The 20,084-nt window shown below is 35.5% G+C and overlaps 1 protein-coding gene across 1 annotated transcript in view; it reads right to left on the bottom strand.

Annotated features, from left to right (window-relative positions):
• Positions 1-20,084, bottom strand: part of CACNA2D3 (calcium voltage-gated channel auxiliary subunit alpha2delta 3) — a 432,124-nt gene that overhangs the window by 326,663 nt on the left and 85,377 nt on the right. Inside the window, exon 4 of the mRNA XM_086755496.1 lies at positions 12,287-12,403. Coding sequence (XP_086611622.1) covers positions 12,287-12,403 — 117 coding nt within the window. The remainder of the gene's footprint in view (positions 1-12,286; positions 12,404-20,084) is intronic.

Raw genomic sequence — 20,084 nt, 5'->3', positions numbered from 1 at the left:
TTGTTTCTTTAGCAAAGAGTACACTCAGACAAGAAGTATCAAAATAGAAATGAAAACTATTCCTGGAATGTCACCTCAGGGTAATCATAAAATAATCACTTTATATTTTCCTTATCTGTTCACAATGAACATATAATTCTAATAAGATATGGTATTTTCCTAAATATAATGCACATCTGAAAGATGAAATAAGATTTCATTAGGTTTACAATGGCAATGTTAAATAACGGGTTTAATTACGGGAAAAACGAAAAAGTACACCATCATAGTTTTAAAATATCCAAGGAGCAAGGCAGTGGGTAAATTAGAATGTAAGATGAAGCATCATGAGTAATGCAGCAGTGCAAACAAAATAGATTTAAGCATGATTAAGAAAAAAAATAGTTAACAGAGCACTGAAGATAAACAGGGAAGAAAACCAACAAGTAGTCCAAAATCAAAAAGCCCAATAAAATACTACAAAAGCAAGAGGAGTTCTTTAAAAAGTAGCAAGCATGTGGGGAGTGAGGCAGCCAGACCACAAAGGATCTGGGAAGAAAGTGGCAGAAAGTATTGGTATAGCATGGAACAAGTGAACGAATTGCCCCAGAGTTCAGTACAAAAGCCAAACAAAACAATGATCATTAATTTTTTTTAAATCTTATTTTTAATGAGAACATGGTAATTAAGTAATTTCTATGAAACTCCAAAGCAAAGATTTACAACAGCTGCTGGCTTAAGAAAGTCGAATGAGGCACTGATAATCCCTTTGGTGCAGACTGTCACTGGGAAGAGCCTAAAATGATTAACTAAGCTCCACTCCTACAGCTTCCCAACTACACACACCATCTCCTTAGTCATGAAAAATGGCAAGCAAATCTGTGAAATGCTTATGTGATCTATTGCATTATAGTAATCAGTAGAGAAATGAAGTATTAAAACGTATTTCTAGCAATTAACTATGTCCTCAGTGGAGAACAGGATATTGGGGAAAGTTCAAAACTGTCACCTGCAGCCAGGAACGGGATGTAAGATACTGTCCCTGTTTTCATAGGGATGTAGATCTGGTTGAAACAGGTGAACAATATTTTATTATAATAACAGTGCAAATATGTCTCTCTTTCATCTCCTCTCATCCATCAACATTCACAGTACTATACGTAACAAAGCAGAGCTTCAAGGTCCAAAGAGAAGAAGAGGAAAAAAAAAAAAAACAAAAGACCTCAGACTATTTTAAATCAAAGGTAGCTCTCTTTTTATACTTTGGGGTTGTGTTCTGAGGAGCTTTTGCTTCACTCTTATCACATAATACTCGGAGTTTCTCCTGAACATTGCTTTGGGTTTGCACAAAGAAGCCAAGCCAGTGTCATCTGCATAGTTCACTTCTCTCTGGACAGAAAAGTAAAAGCTGAAGATTCAGCCTGTGGTTATGTCCAACACCACATCATACTAATGTGAACTCAGAAAACAAGATCAGGAACAGGGAGAAGTCAAAAGACAGAAACATGCAACATTTGTAAAATAAAATATAACTTTTTAGTTAAAGATTTTACCAGCTTTTAGAGAACTGTATCATAAGCTCAGCAAACTACTTCGTCTTTCAAAAGCATAGCATTTATCTAAAAACTTTAAGTTCATCTCTTCAAGGTGTTTACAGAATCCCAGCAATGGGATTATCACACCATATAATGTCAGCATATAAAAGACATAAGACAGACATCTCTCTCCAGCAGTGCATGCTGAAGAAAAGACCTTACAAAACAGGACAATTTTTTTTTTTTTTCATAAGTCATTCCAGCTTATGGCAGTCAGTGTTTTGTTTTACAGGCTTCTTGAGTTAAAGGTTGGCCATCAGTTTATTAATTAGCCACCTATGGACTCATCTTTTATGAATTTATACAGTCCCTTATTGAACTTCAGTCAAAAAAAAAAAAAAAATCAAGAGGTTAGTCATTTAATTTCCAGATCATGAGCATGGAATTATCTAAAAGCAAAAGGAAAATAATTGTTCCCATTTCTATAATGATTCATAGTGACATTTAAATGAAAATTGCTTAATTCACAAATGAAGGCAGTATTTCCATTTTCATATGTCAAAAATATTTGCATTAAAATAAGCTAATTTAGGCGTCTTAGATCCATCTCAAAAATAACACTGTAGTAATATTTTTCAAGTGTAAAAAGTAGAAACTTCATAAATATCCATAAATGTAACACAATTAAGATAAATGCAAAATTAATTACTCTAGAACTATTAATTTGCTGGCACATGTACAAAGTGCTAAATTACCAACTCACCACAAGATACAGGAAATAAGTAATAAAAATATTATTATCTGACAAAATTCATTTTTTTTCAATACAGTGAAAAATTTAAAAATAAGTCAATCTTTTTTAATTACAGATTTTATTCCAGTCAGCTCAGTGTGTTAAGGAGGACAAAATCCCCTCATTGTGTTAGCCTCAGAGGGTACCAAAACCAAAAACCCCACTGGTGAAACAAAGCGAGGTACAAACTAGCAAATTAAAATGTTTACCAGTGTTGTCCCTTAAAACATCCCCTGCCTGTGCCTAAGATTTACCAGTTCAAGTGGTTTTAAATACTGTCTCATCCTTACATATAAAAATCAATGACTTAACTTCATATCCCACAATTTTTTTCTGACACGTATGAAAGTGGTCCTGTAATCCTTTCAGGGAGGTTGCAGTGCACAACCCATGCCGTGATCAGTCTGGGAAGGGTGACGTTAGGGTACAGGAAATCTCTACGTGCGGTCTAAGCGCATTTCTCTGCACCATAGCTCACTTCTCCAATTCCAGCTTGTTATTAAAACACTCACAGGTACAGAGCAGTTATTTAATTTTTTTTCTTGCATATCATGTTTTTGTTGCGTTTTTTCATCACACTGAAATGACCCATCAGAAATACAGGGCACAAGATTTTTCTATCATGTAGTATTTTCTGTAGATTTTCTGTATTTTCTGAACTGTTTATTTCTTCCATGAAACACCTTTTTTGTTACGATTTACTCAGTTTGTCCTCCTGGAGTACTCACACAGCACTGCCGGAAGCGATCATCCAAGATATGCTGTGCTGGCTTTAAGGACAGAAATGTGTTTGATCCAAGAATGCATAGCTATATCCATTTATATGGACACTAATAAGTAATAAAGTGTTCTCCATAATTTATTGCTTGTTCCCTTCAGTGTAATTAATTTTAAAACATACACCAAAGTTTACATGGCATAATTACCTAGCACTGAAATCAAGATGCTGTCTGAAATGAATGACCACACTGCTGTTCTTACTGTTGCTGCAGCACCAAAGGCAAAGCACCACATGACAGAGCACTTAAGAGAGAGACTTAAAAGTCTCAACACAAGCTACACAACATTCTTCCTTCCAAACTTAAAATCCCAAAAGCAAAAATTGAACTTCTGCTTCCCTGTCCCCAGAGATTTTTAACTTTGTGTCACCTCAAAACAGAAAAGCAACCCCAAGCACGCTGTCATGCTCAGTGCTGCTTTACAGAGCTGCCATCCTCAGCTGTTCTTCCCTCACATCCTAATTCTGCAGCATACACATTTTAAGATCCTTTTGTCTGCATACTCAGAAAGAATTGCCTGGATATTTTCATGAAACTCCATAGTCAAGCGATTTGGAAGCGATTTGAAAACTGATAACATGTGATTTTTAAGCACATTTAAATCAATCAGTAAAATTGATCAAGAGCAAGGCTACCGGTTTAGTAGGGTTCTTTCCACCCTTCCTATCACCCCTCAAGCTGGTTGATCTCCAGTGTCAAAGACTGAAGTACCATAAGAATGTGAGCACTGTGAGATTCAGGCTTCAGTGGGTTTATGTTGCTCCTGGGATGCTGCCCTTCTGCCTAGCGAAAGCCTCAAATCTAACAATCAATACATGCTGTGTGTGAGCCAGTTTGCCCTACTCCCTCAAAAAGTGAAAGTTCCAGATCTTGTGTCTTTTTTTTTCCTAAAGCTCTAGAGACCCAGGTTACAAATTTGAAACATTTTTGATCTGACATCTACAGTTTGAGCTAAAGAGCCCATCAGACCTGAAACAGCTCATCTACACACAAGTGATTAGACAATTTCCCAAAACAGCTGCACAGTCACCACAGAGCTTAAAAAACATCCAAATAAATAGGAAAAGAGTTCAATGTGGTTTTAAAGCCACGACTGCCACCCCTACAAGAAAACAAAAAAAAAAAGAAATAAAAAGCAGCGTGTATCACACGAACCAACTTATTCTTGTCTGCTATCTCCTTCCTGTGCTTTGCTGTTACAAGTGTTTTTCTATTCACACAATGAACAAAATCTCAATTAGTCTAAGGGAAAGAAAACCTCTCTTCAACCTCTTCTTCAGTTTTTGCTTTGGGATTTCTGGCCCGGATAATTTTTCAGTCTTATAATCCTCAGACTTTACCCTGCACAGCCACACAAAGATTTGCCACAGCACAGAGTGGGGAAAGGAAAGGCAACAGAGAAAGGAGAGAGGAGCCAGCACCTGTGCAACCGGATGGGGAGACTTTTCGAAAAGCCAGTGCCAACTTGTGAGCACGCTGAAGTACAGGCTAAAAAACAAAACTTGAGCCTTTTGTTGGTATTCATCAAAATTAAGACTAGTTTTAAACATTCAAGGTTCTACTTACAGCACCAAGTCTGATGTTACAATACAGCTGCACTTCACACAGCCATTAAAAAACAGTACAAAACAAGAACGTTAACTAAATGCTTCAGCTAACTCACTTTCAAAATCCCTCTGCTTTTCCAGCAAAAAAAAAAAAAAAGGAAGTACCTCACTTCATTTTCAATCTGCTTTTGTCTCCCAAAAGTGTTTCACATAGCGCTAGAGCAGTCATGATAACTCTGCACACCTAAATTACTTGAGCAGAGACTGTGACCACCTGCAACTCAATGCTGTGGTGAGGAGTTTCTTTTCCCTCACCCTCACTGGAAGCTGCCCAGAAAGATCAGAGAGCCTGTGCACCTCAAAAGCAGATTGCTGGAGCCCATTTGGTTTTCCAGTTTTAAACAAACTGCTCAACTGGGAGAAGGAGCATGATGGGTTTATTGCATAAATCTATACAGCATAAATCTATTCAAATAAGAAGATAAAAGTAACTATAGCGTCCAGGGAAAATGAGATGAGGCAGAGCAGCTTTTGAACCAGTAAGTTTTAAAAATCCAAAGGTGAGCGAGGCAGTAACTGTGCTGACCAGTGCTGTGTACATTTGGAATACATAATCAGCTGTTAGAGATGATATAACAAGCAAACTAATCTGCCTACCTAATTATGCTGATGTCAAATAAACTCAAGAAAGGTGGGAGTGAAGAGGATAAATGAGGTATTTGCCCTCGGTTATCTGTGTAGGAGGTTCTTCTCTCACAATGGTGCTCCAGCGGCAGCCTGGGCTGAGCTAACAGACCTGACACAGCACCCGCTGGAAACTCGGTCACAAAGAGAGAGCAGAGTGAAGAGTGAAAGCTCTTAGAAAATACTAATGAATTCACTTTACAGCTCTTTTCATTTAAATGCATCAGAGTGCTTTAAGAGCTACTGTGGAGGAAGACTTGCAGCGGTTTTAGGTGGATGCAAGACTCACTGCAAACAACCAAACTGTTTTGCCACTGGGTTATTTCTAGGTCTGCACAGTCACCTTTTGTGCAAATGGTCTGAAATCCAGCACTTGGGACCTGCTGCACCTCCTGATCGAGCCACAGGGTGAGGCAGGACAGTTGGCCAGCTACGTGCATTTGGGAGGCAAGGGACAAACCACCAGTGGCTGTGAGCCAGGGCTGAACTACAACACTAGCCGTGGCTAGTTACCCCTGGCACACCACAACTAGCCATGGAGCACGCTTCAAAAACTTTGCAAAGTCAGGGCTATACCATTTTGTTCATTTCACAAAATGAAGAATCACAGAGATGACAGTCCCTCTCCTACTCAAAATATTTATAAGTGATCACTCATTAAATCCCTCCCAGAAAGCCACTAACGGGCACCTCCTTACGCCACTCCAAGCGTTCCCTCGTGCTCCACAGACCGAACAGAGTTTAGCATCATTCGTCAACAAGAAAAGGAGGCAGTAGCTTGAAAAACCCCTCTGGATCAATGTAGGTTATGCAAAATTGAGTATTCTCTTTAGGAAAATACCTTTTTTTCAAAATCTAAGCATTAAATTGAATGTATGTAAGGTTTTGGAAAATGGGCTAAAGTTACATAAACAGCAAGCAAGCTGTAGCGCATTTCTCAAGAGAATATTTAAAGTAGGCACTTATGATTTAGTACCAGCAAACACTCTAAAAGTGAGCTGAGTCTCAACATCTTCCATTAATTTTTTTCATGACATAGAAATACTAGTATTTATAAAATTTGAGTATCAATTTTATTATTAAAAAAGATTAATTATGTATATTTACAATATGAAATAAGAATTATAACTGAAAATTGTTATTGTTGACAGTTGTGCAAGTGGAATTAAATTTTAATTATAGTACATTGCTATTCGAAGTGACTGGTTTGAAATCACACATGGAACAGCAAGTTGGACAAACGATTTCTGTTGAAATAACTGTTAATGTAAAATATTAAAATATGCTAATACCCTAAAAAAGTGTAAGAAAGAAGGCTGCATGCAGCTAATTTATCCTGCTTCATTCTTCCAGAACTACTTTACTGTTTTCTTCCTGCTGTGTGGAAAGCTATTCTATGTTGTTGACAGCAAAGACTGAATGTTATGTACTTTTGCAATAAAGTCTAACGCAAGAATTATTCTGTGAAGTGGCTGGTTTGATATTTCTCTCTGCTTGTATTTTCAGATAAGTGTTCTGTATTTGAATGCACTATCTTTAAATACTTTTCACTTCTTTCTGAAGACGAAACCATCATAATCATCTTCAGCAGAAAATGCTTTTAGGTTTTCTCTACAAGTCTATTTTACCCCCTTTTTTCTTAAGAGTATTTTTCTTCTTTCTGAATTTGAACTTCCAAAAGAAAGTCATTGAATTTCCTAAGACTGGTTAGACTGTGTGGACTTTATTTTTTTTTTTTTTTTTAAGAACACACAAACATGCCAGAGTTTTAAAGACAGCCAAAATTGAAAGCGTAGTTCAAGTTGCTTCATTTTTTGTAGATATTTATTTCTAGCTGTACCAGGACAATGAAAGCTGCAAATCTGCAGAGTTATAAAAGTGTACATTTAGGAAATAGTGGTTCCTAGATACTGCATATACCAGGTTATGAACATACCTCCCTGAAAAATCTTGACAAATTACACATCCCTGAATCTCCTAGACATGAGCAACATGAACTACTGCTCCTTCCTCAAAACATGTACCAAGCAAGTTCATTTTCCGTAGTAAAGTTTTCTTTAATACATATTAGTACTCAGAGATCAAAAAGAGAAAATTCATTCTGAGCAGAGAAACAAAGATTGATCTACAAAATTCTTTTGATCTAATTGAAGTCTTTGCAAAGGCATTCCTGAACTGTTAAAAAATCAAATTATTAACCAGTAGATGAAAGACCTCCCTGAAGATTATACTGGTTTTCTTTTCATTCTGTGGAAGTTAAACACTGAGAAACTCAATGTATGATCAGAGGGCTGGAGCACCTCTCCTACGAGGACAGGCTAAGAGAGTTGGGGCTGTTCAGCCTGGAGAAGAGAAAGCTTTGGGGACACCTTATAGCAGCCTTCCAATACCTAAAGGGCGCCTACAAGAAAGCTGGACTTCGACAAGGGCATGTAGTGATAGGAGAACAGATAATGGCTTTAAACTGAAAGAGAGTAGATTTATATTGGATCTAAGAAAGAAATTATTTTCTGTGAGGGTGGTGAGGCACTGGCACAGGTTGCCCAGAGAAGCTGTGGATGCTCCGTCCCTGAAAGTGTTCGAGGCCATGTTGGATGGGGCTTTGAGAGACCTGGTCTGGTGGGAGGTCTCTCTGCCTAGGGCAGGGGGGTTGAAACTGGGTGATCTTTAAGGTTCCTTACAACAAAAATCATTCTATGATTGCATGATACATGTGCATAAAAATCAATAGTAAATTGCATCTGATTATATTACATATATAAAACTCAATAAGCATGTGTGTAAAGGTATGTACCTATATGCACATACATCCACATACTAAAATGTGCAAACACAGACATGTAAATGAACAAGCAGAAACATTTGAAAAACAGATAACACTTTTTAAACTGTGAATAAACAATATCATCCTAATAGTATCTGAAAGCAGTCTGAAGACTGGTGTAAAAATCACTGACAGAAAAAATTCCATTTCTCTTTACTGCAAATGTTTGTTAAATATAAATGCTGATATTCTACTCCTTGGAAGAATGTTTGTCTGCATGTGGAATTTCATGATAAAAAGCTTTAAAGTCCCAGGTTTCTCTAGATAAACCCCATTGGCTTACTGATGCATGAATGCACTGATATTGAATTACTGTACAACAGCAATTACTTTTCACAGTGCAGTTATAATGAGAATCAGCTTCACAATGAACACCAGGTAGCTACAGTAGGAAAAGTTAATAAAACTAAATCTCCTTTATTTGCATTTTTCACTGCAGCAATGGTAGTTGCCTTAACAAAAAAAAAAATAATCCTTAACACTTGATTTGCCATCTTACAAGTAAATCAACAATCATTTTTACAGGATTCTCTTTACTTGCAAAGAAACACTAATGAAAACAGATATTCAACTGCATAGATAACGTTTTAATAATAGCTTTTTGAATATTCCCTAGTAACTTATTTATCTTTCATTTTGCTTTCTTTTTCACTTCTATCTACCTTTTTTTCCTATTACACCATTAACTAGGAAAAATAAAAGCACATGAATAGTGTTAATTCCATCTCTTTTTCACTATCGAGTTTGTTGCAGTAGTCATTTGTTACTGAGCACTATGTCATTGTGCTCTATTCTCTTCAGTTTCAAATGAATGGGTCACTAAAATACCACAAAGCCTTCTAATTTTTTATTTTTTTTTAATCACAACTAACTTTAAATGTAGACTGAAATTGTGTATGAGTAAAATCACTGAAAGTCCAGGAAAAGCAACTGAAGCAATACCACAAGTGACAGCATATTATGCAGGGCTCTCAAAGGGATTATTTGGGTTTGGCTGTAAAATTAAACCCACTGCTGAGTCCACTGCAGGAAACATTGCAACTTATCCCACTTTATGGGCAGTAAATTTTTTCCCATCTTGAATGTCATAGTCTTTAAAGGTAAAAGGATACATATATATGTCACAGCTAAAAGCAAAGCAGAGACATTGAATCAGAACTACTGCTCAGTGGTTTTAACTTAAATCATGTCACAAATATTTCAAAATAAAAGCTGAAGGTGTCTCTCTGAAATTCTATCAAGTAGGGCAGTATTTGGAGGGAAATGGTTAATAGGAATATCCTGAATTGATACAAATCTAAGGTAAATAGTGAACACTGGAAAGCAGGGAGGGAGGGGGAAAAAAAAAAAAAAAAGTTGCTTGCAAGGGTTTCCATCAGTAAGTAGATGACAAAAGGTTATATAATTGGTTTAGCACTTTCAGTTTTCCATTTATTTTATGTATCTGACAGCACAAAAATAGGACATTCTGTGATAGGATAATTGCATACTGAAGGGTAATTCAAACAGGGGATTAATATGATAAAAATCACAGTGAACCAGCTAATCACTATGAAAAGCAATGAGACAGATAGAAATTCAACGAGAATATAAAAAGGGAGGAGGGAGAAGAGAGTTCAAATGTGATTAGTAGCTTTGAACAAGTTAATGGTTTGAAAGCCTAAAGCAAAACAAAAAGGACTGAAGACCCTTCCAAGCCATCTTATTTCTGTATTTCCATGTTTTTCTTCTTGGCCTTTCCCACAAATCAAACATTTTATATACTGTGGTTTTCTGAATAGTTGTCACAGATTGCTACATCTGCTAGAACCTGAAAAAGTATGCTGATTAAAATGTTCTATCTAAAAAGTATTTTAAATTAAAGCATGGATTTTGATGTCTACTTGAAGCTAATTCAAAGAGCAGCGTATGGTAACAACCTGGGGTAACACTGGAACACGTTTTCTGAGCACGTGGATTTGAAGCATTACAATGGCCACCCCATTATTTCTAGCGCTGAGAGATATTTTGTAAGGTACTCTTCATTTAGTACTTACCCAGTATTACCATCAGCGTATCTAAAACATTACTTTGAATTCTAGGTTTCAGTGTTCCTTGTACAAGTTCCTATCAAAAGCTTATGTCAAAATTTTGTTATTTTGGAGGCAAGGTGATGCAGTATTTACTTTATCTCAGCATGGAGCAGAGGTCTTAGGTGCGAATGAGCTTTGTAACTCCTATCTTACCTCTCCAGATATAAGGAGAAAAGTAGCTATGATGTACCAAAGATGGAATTAATGCAAAACCTGCAGTGCACCAAAGGATTCTGTCCTTACCAGGATGTAAAATACTAAGCACTACTTACTACCAAAACATTAAAGATCACTCACTGTATTTCTAGCAACCAAGATGGACCACATTATGTAATTATGTGAAAAAGAATAACTTTATTGGAAGGTACACTAAACAGATCAAGTGACCTTGTCCAAACCAAGCTTCTAGCTTCCTTTCCAAAGATGTAAATCTTCCAAAGGTGCCTCTGGATTTCAGTCAGTTTTTCCAGCACTAAAACCCTTTCAACACAATACTATACGCATCTTTTAACTTCACAGAATTTGGGCTTATTTTCACTCAGAGCACGGTGGCCTAAATTGGTACTATATTTTTTTTCCTCCTTAGACAAAACCACCATCTATATGAAGAGGCCAAACCAACTCTAAACACTCACAAATGTTAGAAAACATTCACTACAAAGCTCTAATTGAGAGACAAACTACTCTTCCCCAAGAGCATTCCACACTGATGGAACAGAGCTTCGCTTTCCTTGCGTGCAGCTTGCTGGTCACTTCTCACTCTAAACGAGTGCTGCTCCAAGAATGGTATTTTTCACATTGTTAGGATCTCAGGGCAGTAGTTTTCTCTGCTAAGGAACAAGGAAAACAACTTTCCCCAGAGCCAATATTCTCTAGGCTTCTGGAAGCTATTGCACACATCTTAAAGTGCAGTTTTTCTCTGAAAAACAGACTGTAAAAATAGCATTGTGGGGTTCCATGTTTATTGTCTTTCTCTGCTTCCCTGCCAAGTGTGCTCAGTTTACAAGCTGAAATATGTTTTACTTTGCTGCCAGCCCAGAAAATTCAACCTTTAAAACGTAGCCAAATTCCTTCCTCCCTTTTGCACCATAACAAAAAATAAAACGCTGAAGGCAAAATTTTATCTACAGTTACACAAATAGAATCTCTGTCCTTGGGTGATGCCTCAGCCTCCACAGTTGAGACACAAAGACCTTCAATTCATCTGAGCAGACAAATCTCGCTGAAATAGAGCTGGTGGTAAACGGCATCACCATAATGTCCTGTTAGTTCATTGATACAGGCGATGTAACAGGAACTACTGTTACAGGCAGTCACCTAAATTTCTAGCAAAGAAAAAAGCAAAATGAAAACTACAAGAAGACTTGTTATTCTTTAGGACATGCATGTTACAATGAACTCCTATTTCATATAGTAAAACAGAGAAGTCAGAACTTTTTTTTTTAAATTGTAAATCTAACCTAAAATAATAGATTACCAAAGCTACCATAAAAGAAGAATCAGAATAGAGATAAAAAAAAAACAAAACCAAAACCAACCTCAAACCTACAGATGTACAGAAAGCTCATCGTAGCTACTTAATGATCATTAGTAAGTGGCCTTAGAGTGATGTAGTACTTACCACAATTAGAGTAATTTTGGATTTAGTCCCACTTGAGGCATCTGCATCTTCTTCTGGATTTGAACTAAAGGACAGTTACTGAACTTGGAAGATTCTCGGTGATACTATTTTTATAATAGTGAGCAGTGAAATTAAATTGCTTTGCTATTCTGAAATTTAACCTTTTAATGCACAACCATACATAGTTACGTTTTACTGAACACAAGTGATACCTTACCGGCTCATGTGGGAAACTGGTAGTCCAAACCTAGTTACACTCTTTTGCTTTTCTCTATTGATGGTATAAATAATTTATATCTATTCTCTTGAACACTGAACCTAAAATACTTCTGAACACTTTAGCTTTTCCAGTTCAGCACCTTCAATTGCTAGCATAGCCTTCACAGCAAAGCCTAAATTGTATTCTTAGTTTTACCTCACCGAATGAAATAGCAGACTGATCTGCTGCTTACCCGAACAGCTTCAGACTTCTTATGAAACATTTCCTCCATATTCTTTGCTAACTTTTTCACAAGCTGAAGGCCATCAATTTCTTCTATTGCGACATCCTTCTCATATTCTTTGTATTTCTGGAAGAAAATAAAATAAAATAAAATAAAAACAACCACAAAAAAAAAATTAGGGAAAGTTATTCACAGTGAACCAGCTGAAAATTTGACAACAAATTATTAGTTTCATATTACACTTTTGCTGACATTCTTCATTTATTTGATGTTTATTTGTATGACAGAAGGCTGCTTAATGCCAAGATGCTGTCACAGGGTACAAAACTGGGTTAGAACCAGAACTCGATAAAGAAAATATAAAAGAAATCTTTACCTCATGCACTGCAGGAAAAAGATAATTCCCCTTCACAACATTTAAATTACCTCTTCCCAGAACTGAACAACAGCCAAAAAAAAGTAGTAAAAAAATCCTTATAACCCATCCAAAAATCATTTTAAATGAGTGATATGCTTGGCAATCCACTCCACCTTAGCAGCCTAGAAACCTCCTCCTCCCCAGCTGAACTTGTAGATGTCTATCCAATACTCAGATTATGAATACTTATACTGCTAGCTTATCTGGGTATTCTTAACTTCCCATGCAAAGAAAACGCTAAATAAACCACATAAACATGAGTCTTTATCCAAATGCAAGCCTAAAAGTATCCTTCATACAATATGGATGAGCTTTAGCTTATGGTCTCTTTTCAGTGTGAATAACTCTCAGACTAAAATATATTCAAAACAATTATTTTCCTTTATTTTCTGCATAACAATATTTTTCTTTATCAGTGTTTACAATTAAGCTTGGAAGAATATAACTTACAAAAAAAAAGCATAGTATTTGGAGTTCAAAACATTTAGTACTGAGAACATTCCTCATTCCACTATAGCCTGTAGTCTAATGAGTGATGGATGTCAGTGTAGTTATTGTTTATTTCAGTCTAGTTATTGTTTACTTATCTCTATTTAAAACATGTATGAGTTGTGATGAACTAATCATTGCCCATTACTGAATGCTTAACCTATTCCCATAACTACACTTCCATGATACTGCAAGGAAAATGAGAATTACACTGGCTTCTGCCAGCTTTAGCCCTATGTGCAAAAAGTATCTTCCAAACCTCTAGAGCAGATGCTGAGTGCAACCCGCAGCACAATACTAAAGTCAATACAATGAGCTGATATTATTAAATAGATTTATTAAACTTGTTTATAGAATTACCAGTATCTCCAAACCTTATATAAATCCAGAGAGAGAAGAAAGAATAATAGCAACACAAGCAGTGTCTCAAAGAACCTGGATGAACTAAAATGATCAAAATAGTGACTAAATCACGACTAGTCGTGTCCTGGCTAGTGATGGAAGGACAGGCTCTATTGTAAGCGAATGTCTGCACATCTTGTACCCATTTCTTCCGACAAAACTAATTTTCAAGGCAAAGTGACACTTTGGACTTGTTTTATTCTTTACAAGTCTCTGTAAAAACCTGTGTGAATGTTTTGATAGGCAAATAATATTTGATAAAACATCACTTGCAGACAATTTCATAAGAAGGTTAAAATACATAAAGTTGCCAGTAAATACGTAGGACACAATTTTTAATTTTCCCATTTCAGTAATTATTTTAGTTTTTTCCATACTACTTCCAGTTATGAGGCTCTATCCTGAGATTTTAATATTAGTCTAAGTAATCTAAGAAACCTCAGACCACCTGCATTTTGCTGCATGGAGGCAGGAAGGGAGATTCATTTTTTCCCCTTCTTGGTCTGCATTTAAACACCATAACCAGAGTTATGATTTCAATTCTGCAAGTCCATTTATGCCATTACTAAACTCACTACCCTCCACTCTGGAAAAAAAAAAAAAAAATTAGGACAGCACAGTGATTTGTCTAAAATAGAAAAAATATTTGGTTTCTATTTAGTGGAGAAAATACAACAACATAGTAGACAACAGAGAAGTAAACACTATTCTAAAAAAAAAAAAAAAAAACTAACTGTGATAAAATGTAGTAAATTAAAAGTAAACACAAAACATTCCCAGTTAATTAATTATGTCAAATTCTGTTCACATCCCATAGGATTTGCAGCTTTGGAGAATTTAGACAAATGAAAAAAAATGCAACGTCATGAACGACTATCATATTTATTATGTCAATAGATCAAGTATAAATCTGAATCACTTATTTTAAGCTGCACAGATCATGTTCAACATATCAAGTCCTGATAGAAATGGTTTCCTTCAGACTTGACCTTTGAGTACTCAGAAAGTATTCTAAAATGCATCACTTCAAGAGTGTTTTCAGGTCATCACATTTATTGATTTAAGCTTTGCCATCAAGTGAAGAAAGCCAGGAGATTATTCACCGCATTTGTCTGAAAACTGAACAGGACTAGTTGAAGGCGGCAAATTTTCTAGGCACAGAGAATCACACCGTATAGTCTATTAGGCCATTGTGAGAACACATTAAAAAGCCACCCTTCTCAATTTTGAGTAACTGGTGCTTTTGAAAATTATTAATAACTTGCACTCAAAATAGATGGGAATGATTTATTAACTGATAATTTATTATTTTATAATTATGCTAGTTCATAATATATAAATTCATTTTCTCTTAATTTAAATGTCAAAGTTCCAACGTAAAAAAAAAATAATGGAGGAAACAAGATATTATTTAGGTTTTATTTGAAAAGATCACACATCTTGCATGGTGCACATCTAGTCAATTGTTGGAAACCTTCAATAACCTTTGCAGCACACTAGGAGTATTTACTTGATCTGCAAGACCTTGGCAACCAAGAAGTTTACATAATGAGAGGTTTACATAATATGTATTTTACATTCAGCATTTCATTGCCATAAAAATACTTCTATTATTTTTTCAGCTGTCAATGGAAGGTTCCAAAAGAGGAGAAATTATGTGGCTGGAAAAAACACTAGCTTTTTTCAGTATCCTTGTGCTCTAGTGATCGTGTCTGGAGGAAAGAGGTGCCAGCTTAATCTGTGCGTGTCTATGCACTTCCTCTTAGTACTCAAAGTGTAAGGCTGCGAAAGCATTTGATTTTATAACAACTATCAAAGCAAGAAACCTGAATCACAGCAGATAGTGAGAAAACCAAAACCACAATAAAACAGTAACAAAGGACATCATTAATAATGGATTCTCTTCCTTTCACTGCAGAGGCTGTCTGACCTCCAGGCTCTCATCATTCCCCTACCATGAGATTTCACATATTAAATTTTGTTTAAATTTAAATAAATTAGCTAAAACAGCAAATACATAGTTCCTTTGAAATAAATTTTAAATAGTTTTAAAATGAATTTTTTTTTTTTTAATGTAATCTTGAGAAAACAGCAGTGTGCCACGAGGATTGCAACTAAGCAAAATGCTGTCACAGACAGTGGTGAAAACACCAAGCTTCTGGGCCAGGCTGTCCTGCATATTCCAGACTTACAAACAAGCTTGTAGTACTGCTACTCTGAATGGCTCTTCCAAGCAACACCTTAAATAGGTATTTCCTACCAATGTAAAAAATACGAAGTTAATGATGAAGTTTTTTGTTGGTTTTTTTTTTTTTAAATGAAATTCTTCATCAACATTTGTAGCATACACAGTAATACATTTGTCCTGTCATTAAAAGAAGATAAAACAGCCTTAACTTTGCTATAAATAATTTACTGCATAACAAAAGGGTATGAAAAGTTAGAGTCACAGTTGGACATTTCTTTAGATAAGTGGATTCCCAGTTGTCTAGAAGATTAAGCAGATACAGCTTCTAATTTGCTGCATTACAAAAAAAAAAAAAACAAACAAACAAACCCAAAATGTTGATTCTTCCCGCTTGCAAAAAAAACCAGCATTTAGTAAGAAATTCTCCAGAGAGACAAGAACATTTATCATTTGAGAAAGCACACAAAAAATACATTATTTCTTCAGTATCTGTTTTGCCAGATCATTTCACATAAGCACCAGTCAATGACAGACAGTACTTCACTGTCAGAACTTCTAATGCTGTTCATGGATTTAGACGTGGAGCTTTTTTCTTGTATGGTAACTGATTGTCTAGAAATAACATATCAGAAAGTAACCTCTACAAAACTCAGGTCTGAAGCATTTAATGCAACCCAACTATTTGGCACTGAAACACCAACACCAAAAAACCTCCAAAAAACCCTAATAAATAAAAACTAAAAACAACAAGAGAAAAAAACAAAGCAAAACAAAACAAAACCCTGAACAAAAAAAAATAAAACCACCACACCAAAAATAATGCAGCTGGAGTGACCAAGGCAGGAAAAGAAATATCCTCTTGAAACATATCAACTTCAGAAAGTTGCCATGTCAGCTATAGTTGGACTTTTTATTCATTTTTTCTCCAGAGAGAAACATGATCTTTGTGTTCCTGTTTGTATTTGTATCTACTTCTATCAACTCATATCAAAATCAAGATAATTGCCTTTATGTCACATATAAAAATATTTCAAGTTACTTACAGATGTGTAAACAGTCCTTAGCATCAGTCTTTCCACAAGTCTGTGGGGCCTTTGTAAATGTGCAGAACAATACAACTGTTTATAATGAAAATTCTTCCCACTTCTTAGGATTTTCAGAGCCAGTAAATATCACTACCATAGTGATTAAAGAAACATATTTACTCAACAGGAATATTATAATAATCCTTTACAGCTTGTGTGGCACATTAGGAACTAACCTACATCTGAGGTGTATTCATAGCTATAGCTTGCATAGTTGTACGTACTTTACAAATCTTGCTATTTAAAAGTGGTTTTGTCACATACATGTTAAATATATATAGGCATGTATACATTTTTTTTGTTTACAATGAAAAAGTAGAACCAGTATGCAAATGAAAGATCAAATATCCCTTCAATCTATCCATTGTTTCCCAGAAAAAAAAAAAAAAGTATGTTTACTCCTGCCATTTGCAAAAAAACATTGCAAATGTAAAATAAGACTACTGAAACATATACTTTTGATTAAATCACCAACTTTTTAGTTCAATTAATATCCATTGCCCAGCAGAAAGGCTGTCCTAAACATTGCTTTAACTGCTTAAACTTGCTTCAGACACTGTCATGTAAGTCCTGGTTTGAAGTGCTACATGAGCTGATTGGCTTATTGGAACTATTTTAATTCTATATTTGAGGTGTTCTGACAATCAAATATAATCAATGAACGAGTCTGCAAGGCTGCGAAAAGCTTACAGCTAATACAATTTGCAGCTCTTAATGTGGTTCCTTTAATTAGAGTCAAAAGCCCTGTCAGTCTTAAACAGAGTTCTGTCTTAGTCAATTCTTAACACCTAAACCCGTGGATTTCTTCAATGCTGACTTTCCTACCCAAAGTAATCTTGGATTTTTAAGTGAAGTTCTTCTAGAGTATAGGGATCAGAAGGCTGATAATATACTACATTTTTACGCATCAAGAAAAATGTTTTTTTTCTTTCACTAACCCATTCCTTGTACTAATCTAAAAATAAAGTTCACATTCCTGTATTATGCTATTCTCATTGTATGATTTTTTTTTTAATTTATATGTTATTAACACTACTGCACAAAATTTAAAACAAGTCACATCTATTCAGAGTGCTTTCAAAACACCTACTCCTTTTTATACTTTGTGGTGGTTTTTTTTGGTTTTTTTTTTGTTTTTTTTTTAATTATAAAACCTCAAACCTAAAGTTTATGTGGAGCAAAGTGACAGTGTAGTCACATTAGGTGCTAACTTACATCATTAACAGTTCTGTTGAAATTAAAGGAACTATGCACAGATCAAGGCTTTCCACTCTGATTAAAATACAGCTCTAAGCTTTTGAATCAAAACCAAGGACATAAATTGCTCTTGAGGTGCAAAAATCTATTCCAGGATTTTGTAAGACAATATTTTAAAACAATACCCATGTTCATGGGACACAAACTGTGGAAGTTCAAATCTTACGTGCCTTGAGCTTTTGTGGTGTTCTGCCACACCGGCACTCATCTCCTCTGTACATGAAAGATGGTAGAGCAATTCCCAGCAAAGATTTCAAAATACAAAGCCTCTAAATGCTTCATCAGAAGTGAGGGGTCACTAATTATATATGCACTGAATTATATAAACCTGAATTTTAACCCAAATAAAAAGCAGCCTCCAGAATTACATGTGCATGTGAGTGGGAATCTGAGCTCTTCCACTGAGCAGAAGGGTACTCAGATGGCACTGCCACAGCAGAGATCTCAAATACAGACGGTACACTCCTCTAATAGACTCATCTGTGAATCTCTCCTTAGTAAAAGATTTTGTTTTTTCCCATTATCACATTGACCTATGGTGGTGTGTTTTTTTTTTTTAACTAGAGTGCTGCCATTATGTTGTTATTATCTGGTACTCCTTACTCTAAAATGCATTCAGTGGAGCAATTTTAAAGGCATTAACAAAATAAGGAAAATTAAGTGTTGGTTTTGTTTTGTTGTTGATGGTTGGTAAGCATTTATAAACAACAATATTTATTTCAGAGCTAGTACAGAATTTTTCATCCACAGAGCTACAAAGACTTTTTAACAGGAGTATCTATTATAACATCCATTTGTTATATGAGGATATGGAGATACAGATAAATTCAGTGAAATGCCCAATGTCACACAACAGTTCATAACTAGAAAGAGAACAAACAAGCTCTCCTGGTTACTCTTCCAGTGCCCTGCCCAGTAGACCACAGATAACTTGGTTAAGTTTAGGCTGATCTGTATCGGAAGATGAGTCACAACGGCATATTTCTCCTCACCTTGACATTAAAGAACTCCTTGATAATTGGCAGTTAATGTTACACCACATTACACACTCCTATTAACCTTTACTGAACCTCTTTGTGTTGATGAAATCCATCAGCAATGACTAGTGTGATAGCACACTCATTTTCTTTTCTGCAGAGAAATTTGTATTCACTTCATCAAATGATTCCAAGGAGCTCTACATTAGCCTGTCACGTTTGACTCTTGCCACACATTGGTGTCTGAGGAACTCCTGTTGCCTCAAAGTCCCATTTAGTTACTTCATAAAATACACTTTGAAATGCAAAATATTGAAATTTTGTTGCATACTATATTACTATGATTAGCTACGTGAAGCTGTACCTGGTCTATTATAGCCAAAGATCAGCTATCCTGGGAAATTTGTTATCATCAGCAGACTTGACAAGGGTAGTTACTGCTTTCCTTGCAAGATAATTTACACACAACGTAAGTATCTTACAGTCATTGCAAGGGCACTATATCCCCAGCATATTTAATCTTTACAAAGATACTTACTTCTGACCTATTTTTACTTCGTTGCTACATGCAAGTGCTACAAAACCAAATCAATTAAAGCATTAAGTTGAATGGTAATCAAAAATGAACAAACCAACCCAATTCCTATGCCACATCTGTGAAGCATGTCCACACAAGGTATCTCCTCAAACCTTTGCATAACTAGATATGTACAGGTATATCATGTAAACAGATTCACTCAAAAGAGTCTTGAATAGGTACCTCATTAAAACAGCTGAGCTACTGTGGAAAGATACAAGCTACTCTACAATATAGATTATTTCTCATCATAAATAAACTTGAAAAGCAGCAGTCATATTGGTGATGTATAAATTCTAATAATCTCTAATAAATAAAAGATAAGGAAACTCCAGGATTTTTAAACACTTGCTCTCTACAAGGTATTTCAATTTTTACTTGAACTAGTTAATAAGCCTCCACCTAAACAACCAC

This window comes from Chlamydotis macqueenii, chromosome 10 (assembly GCF_036417535.1).
Source record: "Chlamydotis macqueenii isolate bChlMac1 chromosome 10, bChlMac1.mat, whole genome shotgun sequence".
Taxonomy (NCBI): Eukaryota; Metazoa; Chordata; class Aves; order Otidiformes; family Otididae; genus Chlamydotis; species Chlamydotis macqueenii.
Note: the sequence above shows the minus strand (reverse complement) of the source record. Positions and strands in the feature narration are given on the sequence as shown.